Below are 23,246 nucleotides of genomic sequence, written 5' to 3'. Positions count from 1 at the left end.
ACTATTTAATCCAGTGCCTGTCCAAAAAGTTATCAGATGATGAAGTTCTGCATCATCATTCATATTGTTTTTCATTACTTCTAATAATCAACCAAAGAACATATATTCTTAATTATGGCTTTTTAAAAACAAAGACGAAAATTGTGTATCTTGATTAGTATTAAATGTGAGGAAAAAATGCTTCAATTGGTACACAATGCGTAGTATCATTCATATTGACTGTTCATTATTGCTTAAGGTCTGCTTAATATATTCAGAGGAATTTGCCAGAATATATTTCTTACCTCATGTATCTTAAAGTTTGATAACATAGGAGACACAGAATATAAAATAGTTCTTTTTGTGAGATAGGGGAAATTTTTATAACTTATTTTTTACTTGAAAATATATTTGAATCTTTTTCTATACTGAAATAATAATTTTGATCATGAAAATTATAATGTTAAGTATTAAATTTGAAAAGGACATTCTTAATGGCTCAGAGTGTTGAATATTGAGAACTTGATTAATACCTATGGATGCAAGTATCTAAATATCATAAACAGGTAGCAATTTCCCTTAACCTGAGTCCTAAGGTTATCATGGGAAGAATGTACCCCTTTCCTATGCCTGGGCATCCTTGTAGATAATATAATTGGCTGCTTCTTCAAATTACACAACCTCCCTTGTGAGCTGCAGGACTTACAAATGCAATATCCCACAACATTTAGAACTTGTACTTCCAACTATGAACTAGCTGATTCCTTTGGGTGACTTTTTTTCAGAACCTGAGAGTTTACATTTTTAAAAAGATATTTTTGTATTCAAAAAGATAAAGAAGAGATCTCTAAATTTAGAGAAAACAAAAACCAGAATTTTTATTTCACAGGTTTACATAACTAAAATAATGTGAAGGGAAAATATATATACTCAAAAAAAGATAAAAATTAATTTTCTTTTAAATTGTTTGCCAATACCAGAAAAGACTAAGAACCTTATATTTTTTTGTAAAAAAAAAATATATATATATATATATATATATATATATATATATATATATATATATATATATTATTTTTTTTTTACTGGAGCTCAGTTTTAGTTCTTTGCAAGACCATTTGTCAATAATGAGATATCATATGAGCTTTTCATTTAAATTAGAGCTTTCAATAACCAAGGAATCTTATTTTCCCCAGTTTATTATATAATTTCAGCTACTTTGGTTTCTTATGCAATTTTGATGACTTTTGGTAATGTAGATATTTTATAAATAGGGAAGAAAGAAATTTAGACTAAAAATAGAAAAGTTGAAATACTGCAAAGATTTTTCTCTTGTGTAATTTTAAGTAGCACTTGAAGTAACATAAGAGAAAAAGTATTATAAAGTATTAAGTCAGCAATAGGAATGTCCTTAAATAGGTACAGATTTGTCTTTTTTGTACTTCTCCATGCAACTCTTTTGAGGATCAAATTTTCATTTTAAGTCAGCAGGAGCTTAATATTCAGGGCAACCTTTTATAAATAGAGGGCAAGACAAGAATTTTGGGTCAAATGATGGAATTTTTGGTGCTAGTTATCATGCAGATAATGCTGTCATTTATCTTTAAAAATTGATGGTTCTGATCCAATTTTAAGAGAACCTCTCGGTGATTTTTGTTGTATTTGCTTTTGCTTGTCTTTTTCTATCAGCATTCATAATGTTACAATGAGCTACAACTCTGATCTGTTATATCTGGAATTATAATTTATGGACTTGCACCAAACTTAAGTGAAAGAAAGATCAATTCCACAAGATTGATCATATTAGATAGATATTCTTACCCATTGAATTTTAAGTGGCTAGCTCATAATATATGCTCAGTAAGGGTTTACGAGATAAAATGTTTATACTATACTGTTTGATCTTAATAGTATGTATTAATAGTTAAACCTTAGTAGTCACTGTAATATAATTTTCACTATCTGTTTCTGCAGTTATGCTTTTTACTACAACATGATTTAAGAGATTTGTCTGAATACAGATTTTTTTTAAATTCAGTAGTATGTCTTTTAACTCTTGTCAGGTGACCTTTGGGGCCTTTGGGGTAATCTATTATATAAAAAGCCTGTGGTCGTCATGCCATAATGACCAATCATAAGGAGACTGCATGCACTGCAGGCTCACGTGGGTGGGTGGGGCTGTGTGCATGCAAGGCATGTGCTGGTGGGCGGGAACTTGACACTGAGGTGCAGGTGGGTTTCTGGGTCCCACCAGTGCAGTGGTGAGGGCTGCAGGACTCTTTCTGGGTCCCATGGAGCTGGGGACTACAGGCCCTGAGTCTCAAGTAATTTCGCGTGCTGGGCCCCTGGTTATAGTATAAAATTTTGGGCATGTAAAATAAAACATTGAGAATTTAATCAGACAAAAAGGAATCTTTTTTAAATTCTAAAATAATCTTCCAAAATATGCTTGAATCCTGTTTAAAAAATATCTACTTTAACTGCAGTTAATAAAATATGATTTACCATATATGAGAGCTCTACTTAGGAAGAGAATATCTTCCTTTGGAAAAAGACATGTTCCAAGAAATAACCTTATATTTTCCTTGAAACAAAGCTATATGTTTATTAACTGGTGTACGTAATTTTTTTAAAAAATCATGTGATATTTGTGTTAGTCATAAGGGAGATTTCTAGAGTCACTTTTAGAAGCTATCAAGCAATATTTATTGACTACCTATAGGGCACTAGACACTGTGGGAGGATAAAAAAGAACAGTAATTAACATCAATACAGTGTAATAAGGAATACAGACCAATAAAGAGTTAAAATACTATGTACCAAGTACTAATCAAAGAATAATATGAATTAAGGAAAACAGTTCCCAGCCCAACCTGAGGCAAAATAGGATAAGGAAATACTTTCAGAAAATGTTCTCTTTATAAAGTTTTTTTAAAATATATTTTATTGATTTTTTACAGAGAGGAAGGGAGAGAGATAGAGAGCTAGGAACATCGATGGGAGAGAAACATCGACCAGCTGCCTCTTGCACACCCCCCACCGGGGATGCGCCCGCAACCAATGCACATGCCCTTGACCAGAATCGAACCTGGGACCTTTCAGTCCACAGACCGACGCGATCTACCACGGAGACAAACCGGTTTCGGCCCCTTTATAAAGTTTTTGAAGGAAAATGAAAAAGCCTGTGCAAAGACACATAGGTATAACTGAGTTGAGTGTTGAATTTTTGTCTGAATTTTAAAGAAATAAGGTCAATTTAAATAATGCATATCTAAAATTTTTGGAGAGACCTCGAGAGTACAAAATATAAAGTAAGATAGAAGTGTCTAAAGGATAAAATATAGCCTCTTTCCCATGGCATTCTGTGACCTAGCCTCACCTACCCCACTAGCCTTACTTATTATTTCTTCTTTCTCCCAATCCCAATAATTTGTGCTCCAAAGGGAATCCCTTCTTCACCTCCTTTTGCCTATGTTTGTGCCACTCTGCCTCTCAGAAGCTCTTTTGCCCTCTTCCTTCCACTTTCTATCTTGCACCTACTCATAAGAACTATCTCATCTGTAATCTCTGTATAGAATTGGTTACTCCATCATATGTGACCCCACTGCACAGATGCATACTCCATGAATAGTATCACAGCACCCCTGTGACACTTAATTGTACTTGTCTTTCCTGGTATGACACAAGTTGCTTGAGGGTAGGAATTAGACCTTATTTTTAGCACCAAGCAGAACATTGTTCTAGTTCTGGTAAAAGAGTAAACAAACAAACAAATCAACAAACCATCTGTAGAAATAAGCCAAGATACCATGTTCAAACATGTGACTGATTTTGGGACCTCTTAGGCTGAAGCATCGAAGGTCAATAGTTTGGATCACTGGGGTATAATCTCAATGCAGCATGAGCTGCACATAACTTTACCTGTGAATAATGAAACAGTGTTATTGTAATTTGTAGAAAAACCACATGCACAATAAGATTATGGAAACTAAAAGTACAATTTGTGTTTGTTTATCCTGTCAGTTTCAGTGTGATACACTGGATATAGGTAATATGAGCATTCTGATCATTGGAGAGAGTATGTGTGGTAAATTATTTGTATTTAATTGACCAGTTTTGACTTTAGTCTGAATGAAGCACTCACTATTTAATTATTCTTGCCCTGATTCTCATTGGGAAATTTGCTTTTTTCAGGTATCTTGGAATTAGAAAAAGTTTACCTTAAAAATCTGAGCAATATTCTGGTCGTGTATAAATTAATTAATTGGTGTTCTTGTTTGTACATTAGCCTCATGAATACATCCAATTTTAAAAGATGTCACAATATTCTTATTTAAATAGAATTAGTGTATAACAGTTCTATTTATATGAACTTACATTTGCTGAAGAATTAAGTGGAGGATGAAATGAAAGGTGCAGGCTTATATTAGCATTGGCTGGTTTATTATATTATTTAGTTGACAGGTCAAATAAGTTTGAGGAAGAAAATTTTGTTTTCCTCTCTTATTTTTGTATTATGTTTCCCTGCTTCTCTTTTATGCCAAACAATCTAGCTCAAATATAGCAGAGAAGTAGCTTACGTATACACACTCACATATTTGTTTATATTATATAGATTATATATAAACATATGTATTCCATTTCTAAATACAAGAATCAAGAATGTAGATTCATTTTATTTGACAATCTAATGAATCAAAACAACATTCAAAATGAGGTCAAATATAAGGCAAATGTACTCATTCTTTCTCCTTAGTTAACTCTAAAAGATATTATCAAAATTCTTACTTAATAATATCATTACAGTTCTTATATGAAATCTTTTATGTCATCCAGACTGTGAAATGTATTATTCTCTTAATTTTATGGGTTGGGGAAAATTATACATGAGGCATTACAGCTGAGTTTCACTACACATTAATTATTTTAATTGACTATTTCTTGAATGAGTAACTGATAAATCAGTCTTGCAATTTCTCATGCTTCATGACATGCTTAACTCAATACAGACACTTAAGAATCATTATTCTGTGAGAGCTTTAATACAAATTTGAGATTATAATTAAAATCAGACTCTTACCTGATGCTCCATTCTAAGTCTTTTCATCTTCACTGAATTTTCTTTGGTCTGTATTTAAATGTAATATAACAATGATAGGCAGAATATATACTTTAAATTTAATATTATAACAATTATCAGCACGCTAAGCATCCTCAATATGTTGAGGAAAAAATATTTTGTCTTCAGGGCACAACATAAAAATTGGTCTTAATTGACATTCTATATAAATAGTCATCATCCCTTAGAATACTTTAAAGACATCAGTTCCCTCCTGGTCAATGCCATGAAGACAAAGAATGTCTTAATGACTCTATTGAAGTTATCATTAAAATAAAGGAGATTAACAGACATCAGCCATAAATCACTATAAAATGGCCTGTGGGTAACCTTTGACACAACTCATTTGAAATAAACCTGGAATGGATTCATAGCCTTTGGTCAAGCCAGTAGGTGGCCTGAAGATATTTTCCATCCTCTCCTTCATTTCTTGCAATGTTAGATCCTCTTGAAATGATTGGACAGCATTTGGATATATATTGGCATGTGTTTTATGTTGAAATAAAGTAGGTCCATTCAGAATATAGTGTTGAAGATTTTTATGGCATTAACATGAAATATTTACTCTTTTAATATATAAGATATTAAATGCATTTAAAATTTCCTTGTACTTAGTTGATTGAAATATTTCATGATTTGGCATTATAAACATTTTGCAACAGTTTTGACTAATGTTACCCAAATTGAGCTCTACATGGTTCCTATCATGATGGAGGATAAAGTTTTCTTCAGAATTAAGAAGAAATTATAATATTTCAGTGATTGGTCTAATTTTTAAAAGAATTTATCTCTTTAAAATATTTTTCCCTGTTGCCATTTAGATAATAGGCAGCTCTAAACATTACCTAAGCTTATATCTCTCCATGATGTGAGTTTAAGTCCCAAGCTTGTTATAATTTTGACTGTTGGCAAATTTGAATATCTCTATCCTCAGCGTCTTTATCTGTAAAGTGGGATTGATTATATCTTACACTCTTGCTCTGAGACTAAAATAAGCAAAAATATATGAGATGTTTTGTAACTTTTAAAGTAAAATTTAGATTTTTAGAGAGTAAGTAGTATTAGAAAATAATCATTAAAATGAAAAGATATAAAATAAATTATATTAAATTTTATTACTTTTTAGGTTATTAATCTTATTAAATGTACTTTTCTATGTCTTCTAATATTTAACTGATCCTCCCACCCCTAAAAATTTATATAACTAAGAGTGAATAGGGTTATAAGCATTTATTTCTTCTTTGAAAACATTATTTTAATGAAAACTTTGCATTAAAAAGTTAGAATTTCTTTTTGAGGAAGTAGAATTTCCCAGGTAAAATTGCATAATTCCTGTATTCAATTTAGGTACATACCAAACATTTTCTTTTATTCACACTCTAATAGGTTAATTATGAGAGGAGAAAGGAAAAAAAAAACACACTTTAAGTCAAAAGTAATTTGAAAATAATTGCTTTTGCAGAATATCTTGGGGAAGGGAAAACTATCTTTATTTGTAGTAGAAATCATCTGGTACCAAATAGAATATTTCATAGAACCTAATGTTGTAAGAGCTCATGCCTTTGGTACCTTTTTGTGTTTTCAGACTCTTCAGAAAAAGTAGTATGAGGAACCACAGAATAAGAAAATTATAACCTTATGAGATGTTCTAAAAATTGCATTTAAACATCTGAGATCCAAAAATTTAAATCCCAGTCCTAGATTAATGAGCCAGCCACATTTGTGTTAAATAATTTGGTGAAGTGAGATTAAATGAAATATAACCCCACCCTAAACCCCCCCCCAAAAAAAAAGAAAAAAACTTCCTTCATGGTATTTTTTTAGTTTAATCACAACGATATTTCCTTAAGTATAAAACTTTTCTAGTAATTTACACAGCATTAAACTGTTCTATCATTTGGTATCTGTATACTGCTTCACCAAATGGAATATAAATTCCTTCTCTCTCATGACTAGCACTGTTATAATAATGTCTAAAAGATGCTTTTGTAACAAATTAAACAATACACATACCAAATGAGGGGGAAAAACAACTGGGCAACTCTTCTCATTCTATACATTCAGAAATGAAAATCACTAATACTGCTCTGAATCTTAAGGGTCAGTATCGGTGTGGATTAAAGCAAGTGGAAGTGAGGGAAGTAAGTTTGAATTTAAATTTATTTTTACTTAGTTTTGGACTTTTACCTTCTGTCTTTATGACTATTCCTCTTTGTCTACAATGAGTGGAGTGGATGCATCCACTAGTATATTTTCAAGTTACATTAATAGAAAACCTGTTGCTGAGGAGTTCTGATAACAGCCCTGTTAACTGATATCTCTGAGAAGAAAGCAGTGGGAGCCAGATATGTCAAACTTTCAAATCTAAAGGGAAAGAAAGGGGAAAGTGGAACAAAGCTCTGAAGACCACAGAGCTTTCAAGTGGTGGGAATAATTTATTAGAAGAGACCTAAATGTGTAACCATACATTACAGCAGTGTAAACCTTTTATTTTGTCATTCACTATTCAAAGTGATATTTGTATTGTATGTATATGTAAAGAATTAAAAAAACACACACACACTTTACGAAAGATGACAGAAAAACTAAGAATTTACCAAGAGTTAGTCATTGATTCATCTTAACTATCCAAACTTTATTAGTTAATGTTAATATTTTACTCAAGGCAAACATGAGTAATAAAAGAAACAACTAATATACTTACTCTCAAGAAAGTTGTATTGTAAAGGCTAAGAATACCAATATCATCTATAAATATTCCTTTAAAGAATAGTCTTCTTATTCTGTTTTAAATCTGATTATTTTTTTCATGGAAAATAACCAATGCAGTAAAATGACATACAGTGGTATTGATATTACAGTCAGTCAGTAATAATAGGGTGCTATGTAGTCTTCCCTAATCACCTTGCTTTGTATCTCATTCACCTACAAATCCATTGCGCGCGTGCACACACACACACACACACACACACACACACACACGGAGAAAGAGAAAGAGAGAGAAGAGAGAAGAGAGAGAGAGAGAGAAAGAGAGAGGGGGGGGTCATTCTTCCTCAAGGTTCTATGCCTTTGACAATTTGGCCCTTACTCAAATCTCTCAAATATACACCAATACACTGGCTCTCTATCATTAAGCACAGTAAATTCACTGGATTATTACAACCCACTGGAATATGTACCTTCCTGTAGGTGGACATTGGCAACAAGGCCTTTGATTTGATTATAGTTAGTATTAAATGACTTATGAATGGCGATGTCTTCTATTACTTCCCCCCCGCCCCTTTCTTCTAGGTTGTCTATCTACAAATGGTCTCTCTTCTTAAACCTGACTAAAGGTTCACAGGATCTAGAAAAACTTCAATTCCTAATAAATAAATGAATGAATGAATGAATGAATGAATGAATACAAACACATAGATTTTTTTTTATAAAGTGTCTAAGGGTCTTCTAAAGTATTTAACTCTTTTTGTTTTAAGATCAACTCATTCTTTTAATATTTAATTAATGTTACCCCTGACAGCCAATAATAGGCCTCCTTGTGTTATGTTTACTTATCCTTTATGCTACTCCAGTGGGACTCAGAGTCTGTATGCATGTGTAGTGGTGGTGTTTATATTATTCTGCTATTCGTTAGATATTGGTTCCTTGTGTAGAATCCGGTAGAGAGATTGGTGCGCTCTTTTATGCATCGAGGTACAGGTAGAGCTACCATCCGCAACATGGAGATGATAGTAGAATTTGATCTGTGTGGCTTCTGTTCTGTAACACAGTATTGCCCTGCGAGCTCCCGCCTTATTTATCTGTGAATCCTTTTGATCATTTAACCATTTTGTAGTTCTTCATTCGTTTTTTTTCACATATTTTAAGTGGAACTAATAGGAAGTTAACAGTGACAAATGTTTTGCATTATGAATTTAAGGATTGATTAGATGGGGCCAAGAAAGCAATGTATTTTTGTCCATGGAATGACTAACTTTAATTTTTTTCCAGACCATTTTTAAACCTTTTGGGGTTTTCTATTTAGAGGTTAATAGGAGAAACTGGTATGACCATGGTAGTTCCCCCTTATCAACAGAAGATATGTTCCAAGACACCCCTTCAATGGGTATCTGAAAATGTAGATAGTACTGATCCTAAATATAGCACTGTGTTTCTTCCTATACTTTAAGGCTTCTCTTTGGCATATTTAATTTCTAGCATCAGTACTCTTGCACTTTGGGATTAAGCAAAATAAGGATGACTTGACCATAAGCACTGTGAATCTGTAACAATTGATTCAATAACCCAGAGGGCTACTAAGTGAATAATGGGTGAGTATCATGTACAGTGTAGTGACTCTGGACAAAGGGAGGATTCATGTCCCCAGCACGATGGAGCAGGTCAATGCATAAGTTCAATATGCTACTCACAATAGCATGCAACTTAAAACATGAATTATTTAATTATGGAATTTTCCATTTAATATTTTTGGGCTATTGATGATTATAGGTAATTGGAAAGGAAGAAAGCAAAACCTTGGATTCAGGGTCGGGAGGGGGTGGTTACTATAATATATTAACATCAACTCTTACTGATCTATGCTTCCTTTTACCCTCTTGGTAGAACTACTAATCATCTTTAAAAGATAATAGCAATGATCCAGATGTAACGAACATCAGAGAATAAAATAACCATTATTATTAGGAATCTGAAGTCGTTGAGGTTATACTAAGTTGAATCTGAAATACCACTCATTTAATACTGGCTAATGTGATAACTGCTCTCATCAAATATTATTTGTTGGTACCTGTATTCTCTCCGTTCTTACCATTCTCAAAGATAGTCTAAAAATTTGCCCCGAGAATTTCTGTGAGTGGGTTTTTATTTGGCAGTTGAGCTAAAGATCTTTTTATGTGATATTCTTCTAATATGTAGAAACTGTATTTATAGAGTATGTTTTTAGAACATTTTGAAACTAACAATGGTTTTAGGTAGAAAGTTAATCTAAAAGTAGTCTTAGAAGCTAAGTTAGATATGTTTAAAAAAGAGAAAAAATATTAAAGAAAAAGTAAAAAAGGAGTGACATCTAGATTTACAAAGTAAACAAGTAAAACTGAGGGAGATTCTTGAAATGTATTCACATATATAGTTAAAGAATGAGAAACAAGAATTTTTCTAGGAATCCAAATGAGTTCATGGTAAAAAAAAAAAAATTGCTTTGTAATCATGTATGAACTTAAGTGAATATTGACTACACTTCATTGAAGATGTGTTAGTTATCACTGCCTACCAAAATATCCCCATATTTAGTTCTTTAGACCATGACCACTTATCTCACACAGTTTCTGTGGCTCAGAAATCTGAGAGCAGTTTCCCTAGGTAGATTTGGCTCAGAGTCTCATGGTTGCAATCAAATTGTTAACTGGGATGGCTGTCACTTAAAAGCTTGACTGGTGCTGGTATATCTACTTCCAAAGTGACTCATTCAGACTCACATGCTTAACAGGTTAGGGCTGGTTGTTGTCAGGAGCCCTCAGTTTCATCCAGGTAGATGTCCCCATGGGCCACTTGAGTGTCCTTGTAGCATGGCAGCAAGCTGCCTCCTGGGGGTGATTTTTGTCCTCCAGAAAACATTTGGCAATGTCTGGAGATGTGGGTTGCTGAACCCTGGTAGGAGTGCTACAAGCATCCAGTGGTAGGGGCCAAGGATACTGCAAAACCTCCTACAGTACATAAGGCCATCACTCACAACAAAGAATTGTTCATCCCAAATTGTTAACACTACCAAGGTTGATAAACCTTGTCCTGGAACCAAATAATCCAAGAAAGGAAGGTATAAGCTACAGTCTTTTATGACGTAACATCCTGAGTCAATCATTTCTGCAGTATCTCTTAGGTAGATCAGCCCTATTCATTGTGGGATAAGAATACACAGGGACATAAATACCCAGAGGCAAGGCAAGAATTATCATCTTAGAGTCTAGCTAGCACAGAAGAACTTTGGTTTAGGTATTTCAAAGCTATTGTAAATACATGTAGATATAGATATAGATTAGATATAGATATAGATATAGATATAGATATAGATATAGATATAGATATAGATATAGATATAGATATACTTTTTTAGAGAAAGAGGAAGGCAGAGAGATAGATAGAAACATCAATGAGAGAAATATTTATCATTCAGCTGCCTCCTGTATGCCCCTTACTGAGGACTGAGCCTGCAACTCAGGCATGTGCCCTGACCAGGAATCAAACTGGTGGCCTTTTGGCTCCTGAGCTACACCAGCCAGGTTTAAAGCAATTTTTAAATTAAAAAAAATGAATGTGAAATATTATGATATCCCAGAAGTCGGGCTTTTCTTTCCACTATTTGTTTTTAAACATATATATGTAAAAATGTTTTTATAATTTACAGTTTGGGGGGTATTAAATCAATCAAGTCAGAAAACAAATACTCTATTATAAAATATTACAGAGAAGGAACAAGGGAGTATTTTATACAACAAATTAAATGATGAGTACTATTTGAATTCATTTCAAATAAATGGGCCAACAATTTAAATGGAAAAGTAACGAAGCAAATGTCCACCAATTACACTACTGGAATCCATTTTTAAAAGAAGTAGGTGTACATTAAGCAAAAGTATCAAATGGCAAAAGGAGGAAGCCAAGTAATGTAAGGCTTGCATTTAAATAGCAATCCAGTATGAGAGCGTTAACACCACAGAAGCTGACCTGTGGAAGAACTCCTGGAGCTCCCTTTGCCTGCTCTGCAAGGCATCTTGCAGTCTCTAAATATGAAGCAATCTTGTGTTCATGGAAGGGTATGCACGACTCTGCTCTGTAAGATGATAGAGTTGATTTTGGGTAACAGGATCCTACTAATTAAATATGAAGTTGGGATGACCACATGAGCAGGATTTCTAATTCTTCAGGGGCTAAAAAAATAATAAATACAATCGTTAATGTGATTTTTGTATTATATTTCTTTAAATGATTCTTGCACATAAATGTAAACTTTTTCTCATCTAAGTTTTGCATGAAGGAAAGATCAGGCAAACTTTTTGAAGTTCCTCATTGTATTTCTGTTGTGCTTCGTTTTTCTCTTTAGTAAACCTCCACTGAACTGGGGAAAGAATGTCTTATTTGGGTGGGAAAGTTGAGAGAGGGTGCCCACAGTGAGCAACAGGAATAGCAGAAGGAAGAGGAAAGATGAGTGTGACCACAGGCGAGTGAGGAGAGCGGTGGCATTAGTGTGCAGGAGGCATTCAACTTGTCCTGTGACTTCCCTACTTAATTTAATATGATTATTTCGTCAGAGAGGATAATAGCACAGTGTGATTAATTTTGCTACATGTTTTAGAATGCTTTTACTCTTGCCCATATGTTAGTCTTGCTACTTACTTCACATGACTGCTTATGATAAATATGAGGAAAATTACAGTTTTTAAGTTATGCATAGGGAAAGCCTGAAATTATATATAACTATAGGTATAGGTGGAGATAGAGATAGAAATAGAGAGATATGTGCATAGATATAGACATATATATCGATATAGATATATGTATGTATGTATGGCTGTTAAAGAAGCAAAGCATATTTATAAATGAAATAATATATTAAATGCATAGACAGCCTGTTCTCAAAGAATTCAGTATAAATAAGATGCAATTCTACATATGTTTACACCTAGGTCTCAAATAAAAGGGAAATGCATTTTTTTTTCTTTATTACTGACCACACAAAACAAGTCTCAAAGCCACATGCCTAGATGTCAGGTCACTTGTGTTTTTCTAATGTCTGACATGTAACAGCCATTAATAAATAGTTGACATTCTATTCAATAAACTAGAGGCCCAGTGCACAAAATTCATGCACAGGGGGGTGGGGAGCAGAGTGTCCCTCAGCCCAGCCTGCACCCTCTCCAATCTGGGACATCCCTCTCACAATCCAGGACTACTGGCTTCTAACCACTCACCTGCCTGCCTGTCTGATTGCCCCTAACCACTCTGCCTGCCAGCCTGATAGCCTCCCTAACTGCTTCTATGCTGGCCTGATTGATACCTAACTGCTCCTTGCCAGCATGATCATCCCCAACTGCCCTCCCCTGCTGGCCTGATTGCCTCCAACTGCCTTCCCCTTCTGGCCTGATTGCCCCAACTGCCTTTTCCTACAGGGCTGAGGGGACTGGGGGACTCTGGCTGGATGAGGCAGGGCTGAGAGGACTGGGTGAGATGGGGATGGGGGTACTGGGGGACTGAGGCTGGATGAGGCAGGGCTGAAGGGACTGGACCCACCAACTTGTGGCATTGGGCACCGCCATCTTGTGAGGTCCTGGCAGTCAATAAGCAAATTCCTTCTTTATTGGCTGTGGGTGTCACCATCTTGTGATGGCATGACAATCAATTAGCATATTCCCTCTTTATTAGATAGGATAATGAATGGATGGATGGATGCTTGAATAAGTATACATGGCCTGGCCATTGCTGTTAGAGTGCTATACATTTGTCAATTACCAAATAAGTGTTTCATTTCAATGAGTCATTTAGGTAACTATTTAAGGAAGTAGAATTTTGAGCCAACTGTGATATTCTATATACCAGATCATCAATTAGATACTGAGAATAAATCAATAAGAGATGAATGTTTTTGTTTTGTTTTTGTTTTTTCTGGAGGGCACAATCCTTTGCACATTCTTAGTGATCCATCTTGTGCTCTGAGGTCCACATGTGAGCATATTTCCATGCTGTGAACATCATGCAAATATAAAGAAGTAGACTTCTTTAGGATACTGACATCCCTATTAAAATTCCTTAGCAAAGAAGTAAATTCTGGAGAATGACATTTCTTTTATAATTATTTAATTTCTTATAGATATCAAACATCAGAATGTCTTTAGTCTTTGTGCATTATAACATGACAAATATTATACAATTACTAGAGGCCTGGTGCACAGATTTGTGCACTGATGGGGTCCCTCACCTGGCCTGCAGGGATCAGGCCGAAACCAGCTCTCCAACATCCCCTGAGAGGTTCCAAATTGTGAGAGGGTGGTTCTTGGGTGACACACCCTGGAATTGGGCTACCTCCTTTCTGGTTCCTGGTTTATCACTTGAGAACCACTGCTGCCAAGTCACCACAGCTTGGCAGCTCCTTCACTGAGCGACTGCCTCCTGGTGGTTACTGCATGTCATAGCTACTGACCAGTCAGCCAGTAACTTGGGCTTTTATAAATATAGATGTTTGAGTAATAAATTTTTTTCTAGAATAAAACTTATTATTTGAAAACCATCTAAATGAAATATATTTAACTTTATATATTTTACATGGAATAATCTCTGCATCCATGATGACAATTGGTATTTCTCCAGTGCATGTAAGGCTCTATATTTGTGTCAAACATATTTCCTTATTTAATTTATTATTTATCTATGTGGGGATTTTCATTGGCTGGGATACAATTTAATTAGGAACTTCATGATGTTTTTATATTGTGACCACAAGTTGATATTAAGTGAAATGTTTGCTTTCTCACAAATTGTAGTAGTTCTAAGTAAATGGAACATGCCTGAACTATTATGTTTGTTTGGGTTGTACATGCTTTGCATTCTATCCCAGACAATTAAGTTTAGCAAAGACTTTATTGGAAGAAGCTATAATATGAATAGGTTCCTAAAACTTGTATGTGGATATACAAAATAGTATTCTCTTATACATTATTGTATGAACTGCTATATTTCTGGCATATTATACACAAAACCTTTGTATTTTTTCTCAAAAATTGTCTCAGTTAACTCTTTAGTATAATGGAAGAAAATGTTCAGTGCTATAAAGTGTGAGAAACAGATATGCATAAAAAAATCAACAAAATAAGTCAATGATGCATGCCTCAACTTTTAAACAAATGTATAATGTAGCAAATTTGTGTATTACTTTATTTTATTATTGCATGTTTATTGACCATTATGTGGCAAATTATATGGTAGTATTAATATGGCTAAGCCTGGATTTCATAAATTATATTCCATTAACATCTTTTTAAATATAATTTTAATTTGTCAAGTAAATGAAAAATATTGTATGTTGAGTCCACAAACCAAGGTTCATTAAAACTTTCTGAACCTTAGTTTCCTTTATTGGTTTATTAATTACTTCATAGTATTGAAAATTAAATAAATAATTGACTTGAAATAATTATAATTCTATGAATGTAAATAATAGACTTTTATTAGTGTTTACCTTAACTTATACATGTGTGCTCTATATTTATCACATACAAGTTTGGAGCTATTCAACAGACACATAAGATTCTTTTTATCTATCACTTTGTATATAAATGAAATACATATGATATATGCTATTTTCAAAAGTTTGAACTGACAGCCCTAGCTGGCTTGGCTCAGTACATAGAGTGTTGGCCTGTAGACTCAAGGGCCTGGGTTGGATTCCGGTCAAGGGCACATGCCCAGGTTGCAGGCTTGATCCCCAGTAGGGGGCATGCAAGAGTCAGCCAATCAATGAGTTTTTCTCATCACTGATGTTTCTATATCTCCCTCCTCCTTCTTCTCTGAAATAAAAATACATATTTTTTAAAAGTTTGAACTGACAACATAATTTAACAATTGGACCAGTAATTAAGAGAAAATTGTTTTCTTTACTGCTTGATGCTGAACTTGATGGAAATGCTCTTTTCCAATGCTTTCTTGACCTTGAAAATTACTTACGTTTGTTTATATGTAAACTAGGGGCCCAGTGCATGAATTTGTGCACTTTGAAAGGAACTGTGGGCCCTGAGGTTGTAATAGGCACAGAGGCAGGTCTCAGCCTGTTCTCCATGCCTCTGCCTAGCTCCTCCCACCATGGCCTCTGGTCCCCTGTCTACCAGCAGCCCTGCTCCCACCCCCCCCCCCTCACACCCACTGACCATGTGGATCCATTGGGGCCAGTGACAGCAGCAGGTGTGAGTGGGGCCAATGCCATCAGTGGGTACAAGTGGTGGCTACTGCCCTGGTAGCCCCTCGGGAGAAGGAAGAGGTGGAGAAGCCCTCAGGGGTGATCAGGGTCTGCAGCTACCACTCACACCTGCTGATGGCACGAGCAATTGGGACAGGCTCTGGGCACCAGCAGCAGGTGTGAGCAGTGGCTCCAGCGCTGGCTGTGGGTGTAAGTGGGGCCAGCACTGGCAGTGGGTGCGAGTGACGGCTCCAGCGCTGGTGGTGGGTGCGGACAGGGCTAATGCCAATTGCAGGTGTGATTGCAGGGTGGGACTGCAGCATGTGGGAGCAAAGAATTTTCAGTAACCACCAGAGGTTCGCCCTGATGACAGTGACGGAGCCCTGCTTTGGTCTGGTGCCCCCACTCAACTACTCCACCATCCCGAGGGGGGCCGACACCAGCCATATTTCTGTGAATGCCCCCTGGAGATCAGCATTCATCATAGCGACCAGTTTTTTTGGTGTTTGGTTGTTCCACTGTTCAATCTATTTGCATATTAGCTTTTTATTTTATAGGATTATATATCTTAATTTTTAAATGTATACTTTACATGTAAAGCTATAGGCTAATCATGCTAAGCTTTAAATTTTCTCCTAAATGAGATATTGAAAATAATAAACAAAGTAGAAAAAGTCTTACATTTGGCACTTATTGTGCTTATTCATATTTAGGAGGTTACATCTCCGAAAATGAACAGTCCACTTCCATTTTATAATTAAAGTATTTTAAATTTTATCTAATCAAGTAAAAATATTGAATAAAAATGATAAACTACTTTTTCATAAATAATAGGTACTTAGTAACTCTGTTATAAGTTATTCCAAGAATCAATTTGTGAAATATTACATAAGGGGTCAAAATTATTTTTATAGCTACCAGTATAAGGACCTAGCATGCAGGTTCTTATTAATATACCATCAGCCCAGTCACACAAAGAAAGAGAATGAAAGGGCAATTATGAATGACATTTCTGTCCTTTTTGGACCTGTCAACCTCTATTATGTCCTTAGGGCTTTGCCCTTTTTTGGATTTCAGGCATCATGCTGCCTTGAATGGAGGAGAACATTAAGGATTCCAGTGGATCTCTTGCTCTGATCATGGCTCTGGGTATTCCTTTTTCAGCATGCTCATGTAATAGTTCTTAGTGCTTAAAGCACAACCAGTGACCTTTCACCCCATCAGCACCACATCTCCATCATCTTCAGGGACACCACCATCCTTTCTCTACACACACTCACCATTTCCACTGAGCTGGTAAACCTGTGGCAACTCTGCGAACATACTCGTTCCTCTATTTTCTTTCTGCACAGTCAAGTGGAACAGCCACCTTCAGTTCCTCCAAACATCCCCTCAAAACTTCTGCAAGAGTTGTGATGCTGTCAGGGGAAGTTTTCAGGCTGTCATGACAAAAGCGAGTGGTTTCACGCAGAAGGTTGTAAGCAGGTGCGACGTTTGATGAGGGAAAAGTGCCTCGACTATTTACCGCTGCATAGTAAACAGTCAGTGCAGCTCCCTTCTGACAGGATATTTTGGCAGAATATCAGGGAGAAAATGTGGAATCTAGTCCTTATTGACTCACTGAATCTCAATAGCATTTATTTTATTATGCACATGCATATTTTTATTCATTATTATTATCATACAATGCAATGTTCTGATAAAAAAAAAATTAAGGATTGAGCTACTATTACATCATTTTTAATGTCACCTCCTTATATTGAGGAAGTGTTTTAAATGGCTTTGAAGACAATATGCATATATTTTAATAATATCCATGTATATTATATAAGGCAGTGTCACTCAAACATTAGTGTGCATCAGCGTCACCTGGGAATGCTTGTTAAAACACAGATTGCTGGAATCCACCTCTGAAGTTTCTAAGGATAAAGAATTTGCCTTTTTAACAAGTTCCTAGGTGGTGCTGGTGGTGCTAGTCCACATACCACATTTTGAGACATAGTCATTCATACTGGAGTAGAGTAAAAAGGGGAAACAGTACCGCTGGATTTCTGCCAACCAGAGGATTGTCTGTGTGGATTTTGGCCGACCAGCCCAACTAAGTGTTCAAATTGAAAAATGGAGGGATGATTTTGCCCTGGTACTTTTAAAAAAGCTAAAATAAATTTGTCAAAAATATATATTAAGCCAGACATGGAATTATCTTACTTCACTTTTTTTTTCAAAATTCTATGAATCTATATAAATTTGGTATAATGGTCATTAACTTATTATTGCATCTAACATGATCCCAGATTGCCATTTAATTATCTCATGGATTTTCAGGTAACTATTCTTTTCTCTGAAACAGAAAATAGAATTGGGAAAAAAAATGTTAGCCATTTTCCCTAGCCTGTTCATGGGTTTCATAAGTGCAGCTAACAATAAAATATAACAATAAACCACTTTAAAATATAAATTTGAAATAGATGTTATATTACACCATTTTACCATTTTTATATAGTGTTTTTTAGTAAATATATACATAAAATTTTGTATGCATTAATTAATATGGTTATTAACAGGTTTCCATGTCACCAAGTCACACCATTTGATTCTAAACTGTTCCACTTTCAACAAGTTATCCTGATACTACTGGTAGATTTTATATACGTAACTCATGAAGATTAAACAGTAGCTAAGTGGAAACTATATATATGTATATATTTTTTAAATTCTCACCCAATGATGTGTGTGTGCATATATATATATATATATATATATATATATATATATATATATAGAGAGAGAGAGAGAGAGAGAGAGAGAGAGAAAATTAATGTGAGAAACACTGATGGTTACCTCCCATATGCACCCTAACCAGCGATGGACCTGCAACCTTTTTTGGTGTACACAACAATGCTCCAACCAACAGAGCCACCTGGCAAGGGAGGAAGCTATATTTTTATTCTACAATGATGCCTATGTAAAATTGGATATAAGTTAAACAATAAAATACAAGCAAATTATGCATTGTTTTAATTTTAGAGCACAGAAAAGTAATAACTTTTTGTTTGTAATGAAAAAGTGATGTAACGTCTGATTCTTATAAATTTTAATAGAATTTGAGTGATAATTGTACTCATAAGGGCTAGTATGGATAGTTATAAAATAAAATATGAACTATGTAAACTTGACATGTGCAAGCATAGAACAATTGAAAATTACTATGCCTGCTGAACTGACCACATACAAATCTTTATACCACCATATAGTGCATTGTAAGGAAAATATGTAAAACAAACTTGGATTAAAAAAAAATGTAATGTTAAGTGTTTAGAACATGGTTTTACATAAATAGTACATATTAATATAATACTAATTATATTGTTTCAATTTTTTATTAAATCCAAAAGTGCTCTTATGAAACTTAAGAAAGGGGGTTATTTTCTAACAGAAAGTTTTCTTTTTTGTATTTAATTTGGGGAGCAGTTCTGATCAGAGCTGCACACCATTTCACTCCTCCATCATGGATGTTTCAGGAACTCTACCTAAGCCCCAGACTACAAAGATGCTTGGGACTCAAACCCTGTTCTTTGGAAGTTGGATAAAAGCTATATACTTCATAATTTTATATGAACAATGTATTATCTCTCAATAAAAATAAATAGTACAAATAATAGCTCTTTCTGACAGGTGACATCAGTTATGTGCTTTCTGGATAGTCGAATGTACATGTACTTTATCTAATACAAAAGGCGTTTTAGAATATGTAGTTCACAGTGACGTTTTTGACAGCTGACCAAACATTTGTAATGTTCAGACTGAATGCTAAGATCACTGATTGGTAGAGTAATTGATGGGAAAGGACAGGCACTATACCTGTGTTTTTTCTAGGCATTTGTAATCAGCTTTTCCTTATCACAGCTCATGTTTTAATGATCATTGCAGGATGAAGTGGCACAGCCACTGAACCTATCAGCTAAACCCAAGACCTCTGATGGCAAATCACCCACATCACCCACCTCTCCCCATATGCCAGCTCTGAGAATAAGCAGTGGAGCGGGCCCCCTCAAAGCCTCTGTCCCAGCAGCATTAGCTAGTCCTTCAGCCAGAGTTAGCACAATAGGTAAGTTCTGTTTCTTTTGTTCTTGCTGATTTTCTGTTTATGGCAATTGAATGAAATCATCTTTTAATGGCAAATCACGCATACCCTGTGCATGGCTTTCATTCCATATGAGAGTTCCAATTTAATGAGCCTCATAAGTCTGTTTTAACATGCAATTGGAATTTATAACTAAACTCTAAGTTATAATGTTCCCCTGAAAGTCAAATTGAACTGCTTATGTTTGTTGCTATAACTGATGTTCTTAGGTTTATATAAAAGAGGCCTAATGTCTGATCACAGAGAGCAGTGGTTCCAGAATGTTATTGTCAGGTGACTTGCCTTTCCATCACAGAAATGTATTTTTATATTTTGTGATGTGTACAAAGTATACATAATAATGAAATACCTTCTGCCTGGTTTAGCAGTCAACCATCAGGATGTGAAGTTTGTTTAGTTCCACACCACTTGAAATTTACCTGAACATATCAAAAGCATTATAAAAAATTGATAACTTCATTTCTCCAAAATTGTCATTTCAGTAGAGTAGCCAAACACTAGAAAATGTTTCTCATATGTAATACTTTCAACAATGAAGATTTAATTTTTAAAAAATAAATGCTTCTATACCCTTTTAAAATTTTTAACAGTTGTATTTTAGTAACATAAATTAGACAGCACTTAAATAATCCCACATTTATTAAAATGTTTGTCATTTGTGTACAGTGATGAAGAGGCTAGCACAGACCAATCCTTAAGGACTCAGGGTTGAGTTGGGGGGAAAGTCATCTTACAGCACAAGTCAGCCGTAGTAAGTAATATTCCAGAGCACAGATACAATCCTTTGGCCCTAAAGAGGAGAGTGTTGAATTCTATTTAGGAAGGATCAAGGGAGGCTAAGCTGGGGATAATGTATTTCAAATGGAGCTTTGAAGAAGAGTTACAGCCCTAGACATTTTAGACTGTAAAAAGAAAACACACCCAAAAACAAGAAAACACAGTAAAATAGTATACTTTTGAGAAACATATTGTTTTGGCTAGGTAAAGAATGAGGGTACAGTAGAAAGTGATCATAGCTAAAACTGAATGGGGCAGAAAAGTTAAAGAACATGAAGAATAAAAACATTAAGACTTAGTTGAAGCTCATGGGTAGGTAGATTCAGAAATTGGTTAGTACAAGGGTTTAGCAGAATTCCAATTACAACTATTTGAAGAATATGAGGGGAAACAAAGAGCAGTTGATATATAGGCCAGTCTCTTTATAAGCTTGATGTTGAAAAGTAATTTTGAAGAGGCTGAGTAGTGATAGGTTTTAGAATAGAAAAAATCTTATTATTTTTCAAAGGGAATAAGAATTGAAGAGATGTATAGATATAAAAGAATGTATCAGTGATAGTGCAACAACAAGAAAAGAAAGAGACAGTATTAAATTTGGGAAGGAGAAAAGTCCATTGGTTTTTTTTAAGGCTGAAGGAAATGAAGAAAAAAATGAAGTAAAATTATGAAGAAATTGTGGGATGGATGGAAAGAAAGCTGAAGGGATGTATTTCAATTGCTTCCATCTTCACAAAGTAGAATTCCAGATTATTTGCCAAGAGACAGTCAGTGTGGGGAGTGGGGCAGCAATAAGAAGAGAAACAATGAAAACTTAAATAAGTTCTGAGAAGTCTGAAAAAGGTTGGGTGTATGTATGCTTTATATTATTATGCACCATTCTGTTATGGTCAAACTCTCAGTCACTCTGCTCAACATCCTAAATGGACACCAAGATAAAAACTTGCTTTCTTGTCCTAAGTTGGTAAAAGAAAAAAAAATACTTTACTTGGCAAGAATGATTTATTTCCATAACAGACATGAAGGCTTATAAATATCACAGTGTTGGTATATTGAGTTACTCTTGTAATGTCATGAGAACTAAAATATTAAACTAATGAAATGATTAATGCAGTTGCATCTTTTCATATGAGGATTTTATATATTAGCATTCCAAAGATTAAGTATGAGAAAATATTTTAGAAAGGCAAGAATATATTTAATGGTATTTGTCATCTGACTTTCTCCACTACTAAAACTTCTCTTATTTTGTTCCCTGAAACATCCCTTCACCACACACATATTCCTCATATTTTCCAAGGAGTTGAGGGCACTACAATTTGCTTTTCTCTTTTTCAACAAATGGCAGATGTTGAAAGCTGAGAACTATAATGAATAATAATGTAGTTGGATAAGAGCTGTGAGCATTAATGGTGTTGTAAAGGTCACTCCTGAAAGAAGAATTAATGTGTTATGCCATTAATAAAGCATGGAAAAGTGTGAACTAAAAGATAACTAAAGATATCATTAATGACATGGGCTCTTTGTTATATACCTACCAGCCATAAATATAGAAAGTGAGTTTTTGAGGTTGGTGACCAATATTACAATATATTATATGACATTTTTAATTATGATTGGCAAATGATAGGCAGCTCCAAAGAAAGGATCCTTAAAAGGCAGGGAGGTTCAGATGAATGATGGGTAATTTTAGAAGCTCTTGACCAGATGTTTCTTTCCCTCATTGGCCTTTTTCACTTTTACTGCACATGTATAGAACACTTTTTAACTTTTTCAAAGCATTTTTAATCTATTTTCTCACTACAGTTAATTTTAGAAGTATGGAGCCTTAACTAGATGGAGCAGATATCCATATCAAATAGTCAAAACTTGTCATTTTACTGATAAAGAACAGAAGCCTACAGTGGCTAAGTGCTTACTAGGGATTCTAAGTAAGTTGCTCTCACAGCGTAGATAGCTTTGTGACTCTGTTTGTTACTCTGGTTTTATTTCAAGGAAACAAATACATATAGACTTAGTAACTTGGCCAACTCACATCCAGTGGAGGTTGAGGCCTTAAAATCAGTCTCCAGGTTGAGATGCTTTATTTTTATTTATTGCCTATTGGTAGTCTCTCTGTATTACATGCTTTAATCAGGTACCTATTTAACCTTTCACTCATTCATCCAATAGATGGGTATTAAACATCTCCTCTGTGCCATACATTTTGCTAAGCCTGGAGGATATGAAGGTGAAAGTGTTGGACTGAGGCTCAGATGCCACAGTCTTTGTTCTGTCATCTCCATAAAAGA

The 23,246-nt window shown here is 34.7% G+C and overlaps 1 protein-coding gene across 11 annotated transcripts in view; it reads left to right on the top strand.

Moving 5' to 3' along the window:
* The window catches only part of SOX5 (SRY-box transcription factor 5), a 941,098-nt gene that overhangs the window by 875,357 nt on the left and 42,495 nt on the right, over positions 1-23,246 (top strand). For all 11 annotated transcript variants that reach the window (XM_045587843.1, XM_036455682.2, XM_045587842.1 and 8 more), the window contains one exon: positions 19,968-20,145. In XM_045587843.1, coding sequence (XP_045443799.1) covers positions 19,968-20,145 — 178 coding nt within the window. The remainder of the gene's footprint in view (positions 1-19,967; positions 20,146-23,246) is intronic.

Source organism: Pipistrellus kuhlii, unplaced genomic scaffold, assembly GCF_014108245.1.
Source record: "Pipistrellus kuhlii isolate mPipKuh1 unplaced genomic scaffold, mPipKuh1.p scaffold_m20_p_3, whole genome shotgun sequence".
Lineage (NCBI taxonomy): Eukaryota > Metazoa > Chordata > Mammalia > Chiroptera > Vespertilionidae > Pipistrellus > Pipistrellus kuhlii.
This window is presented reverse-complemented; position numbering and strand designations above follow the sequence as displayed.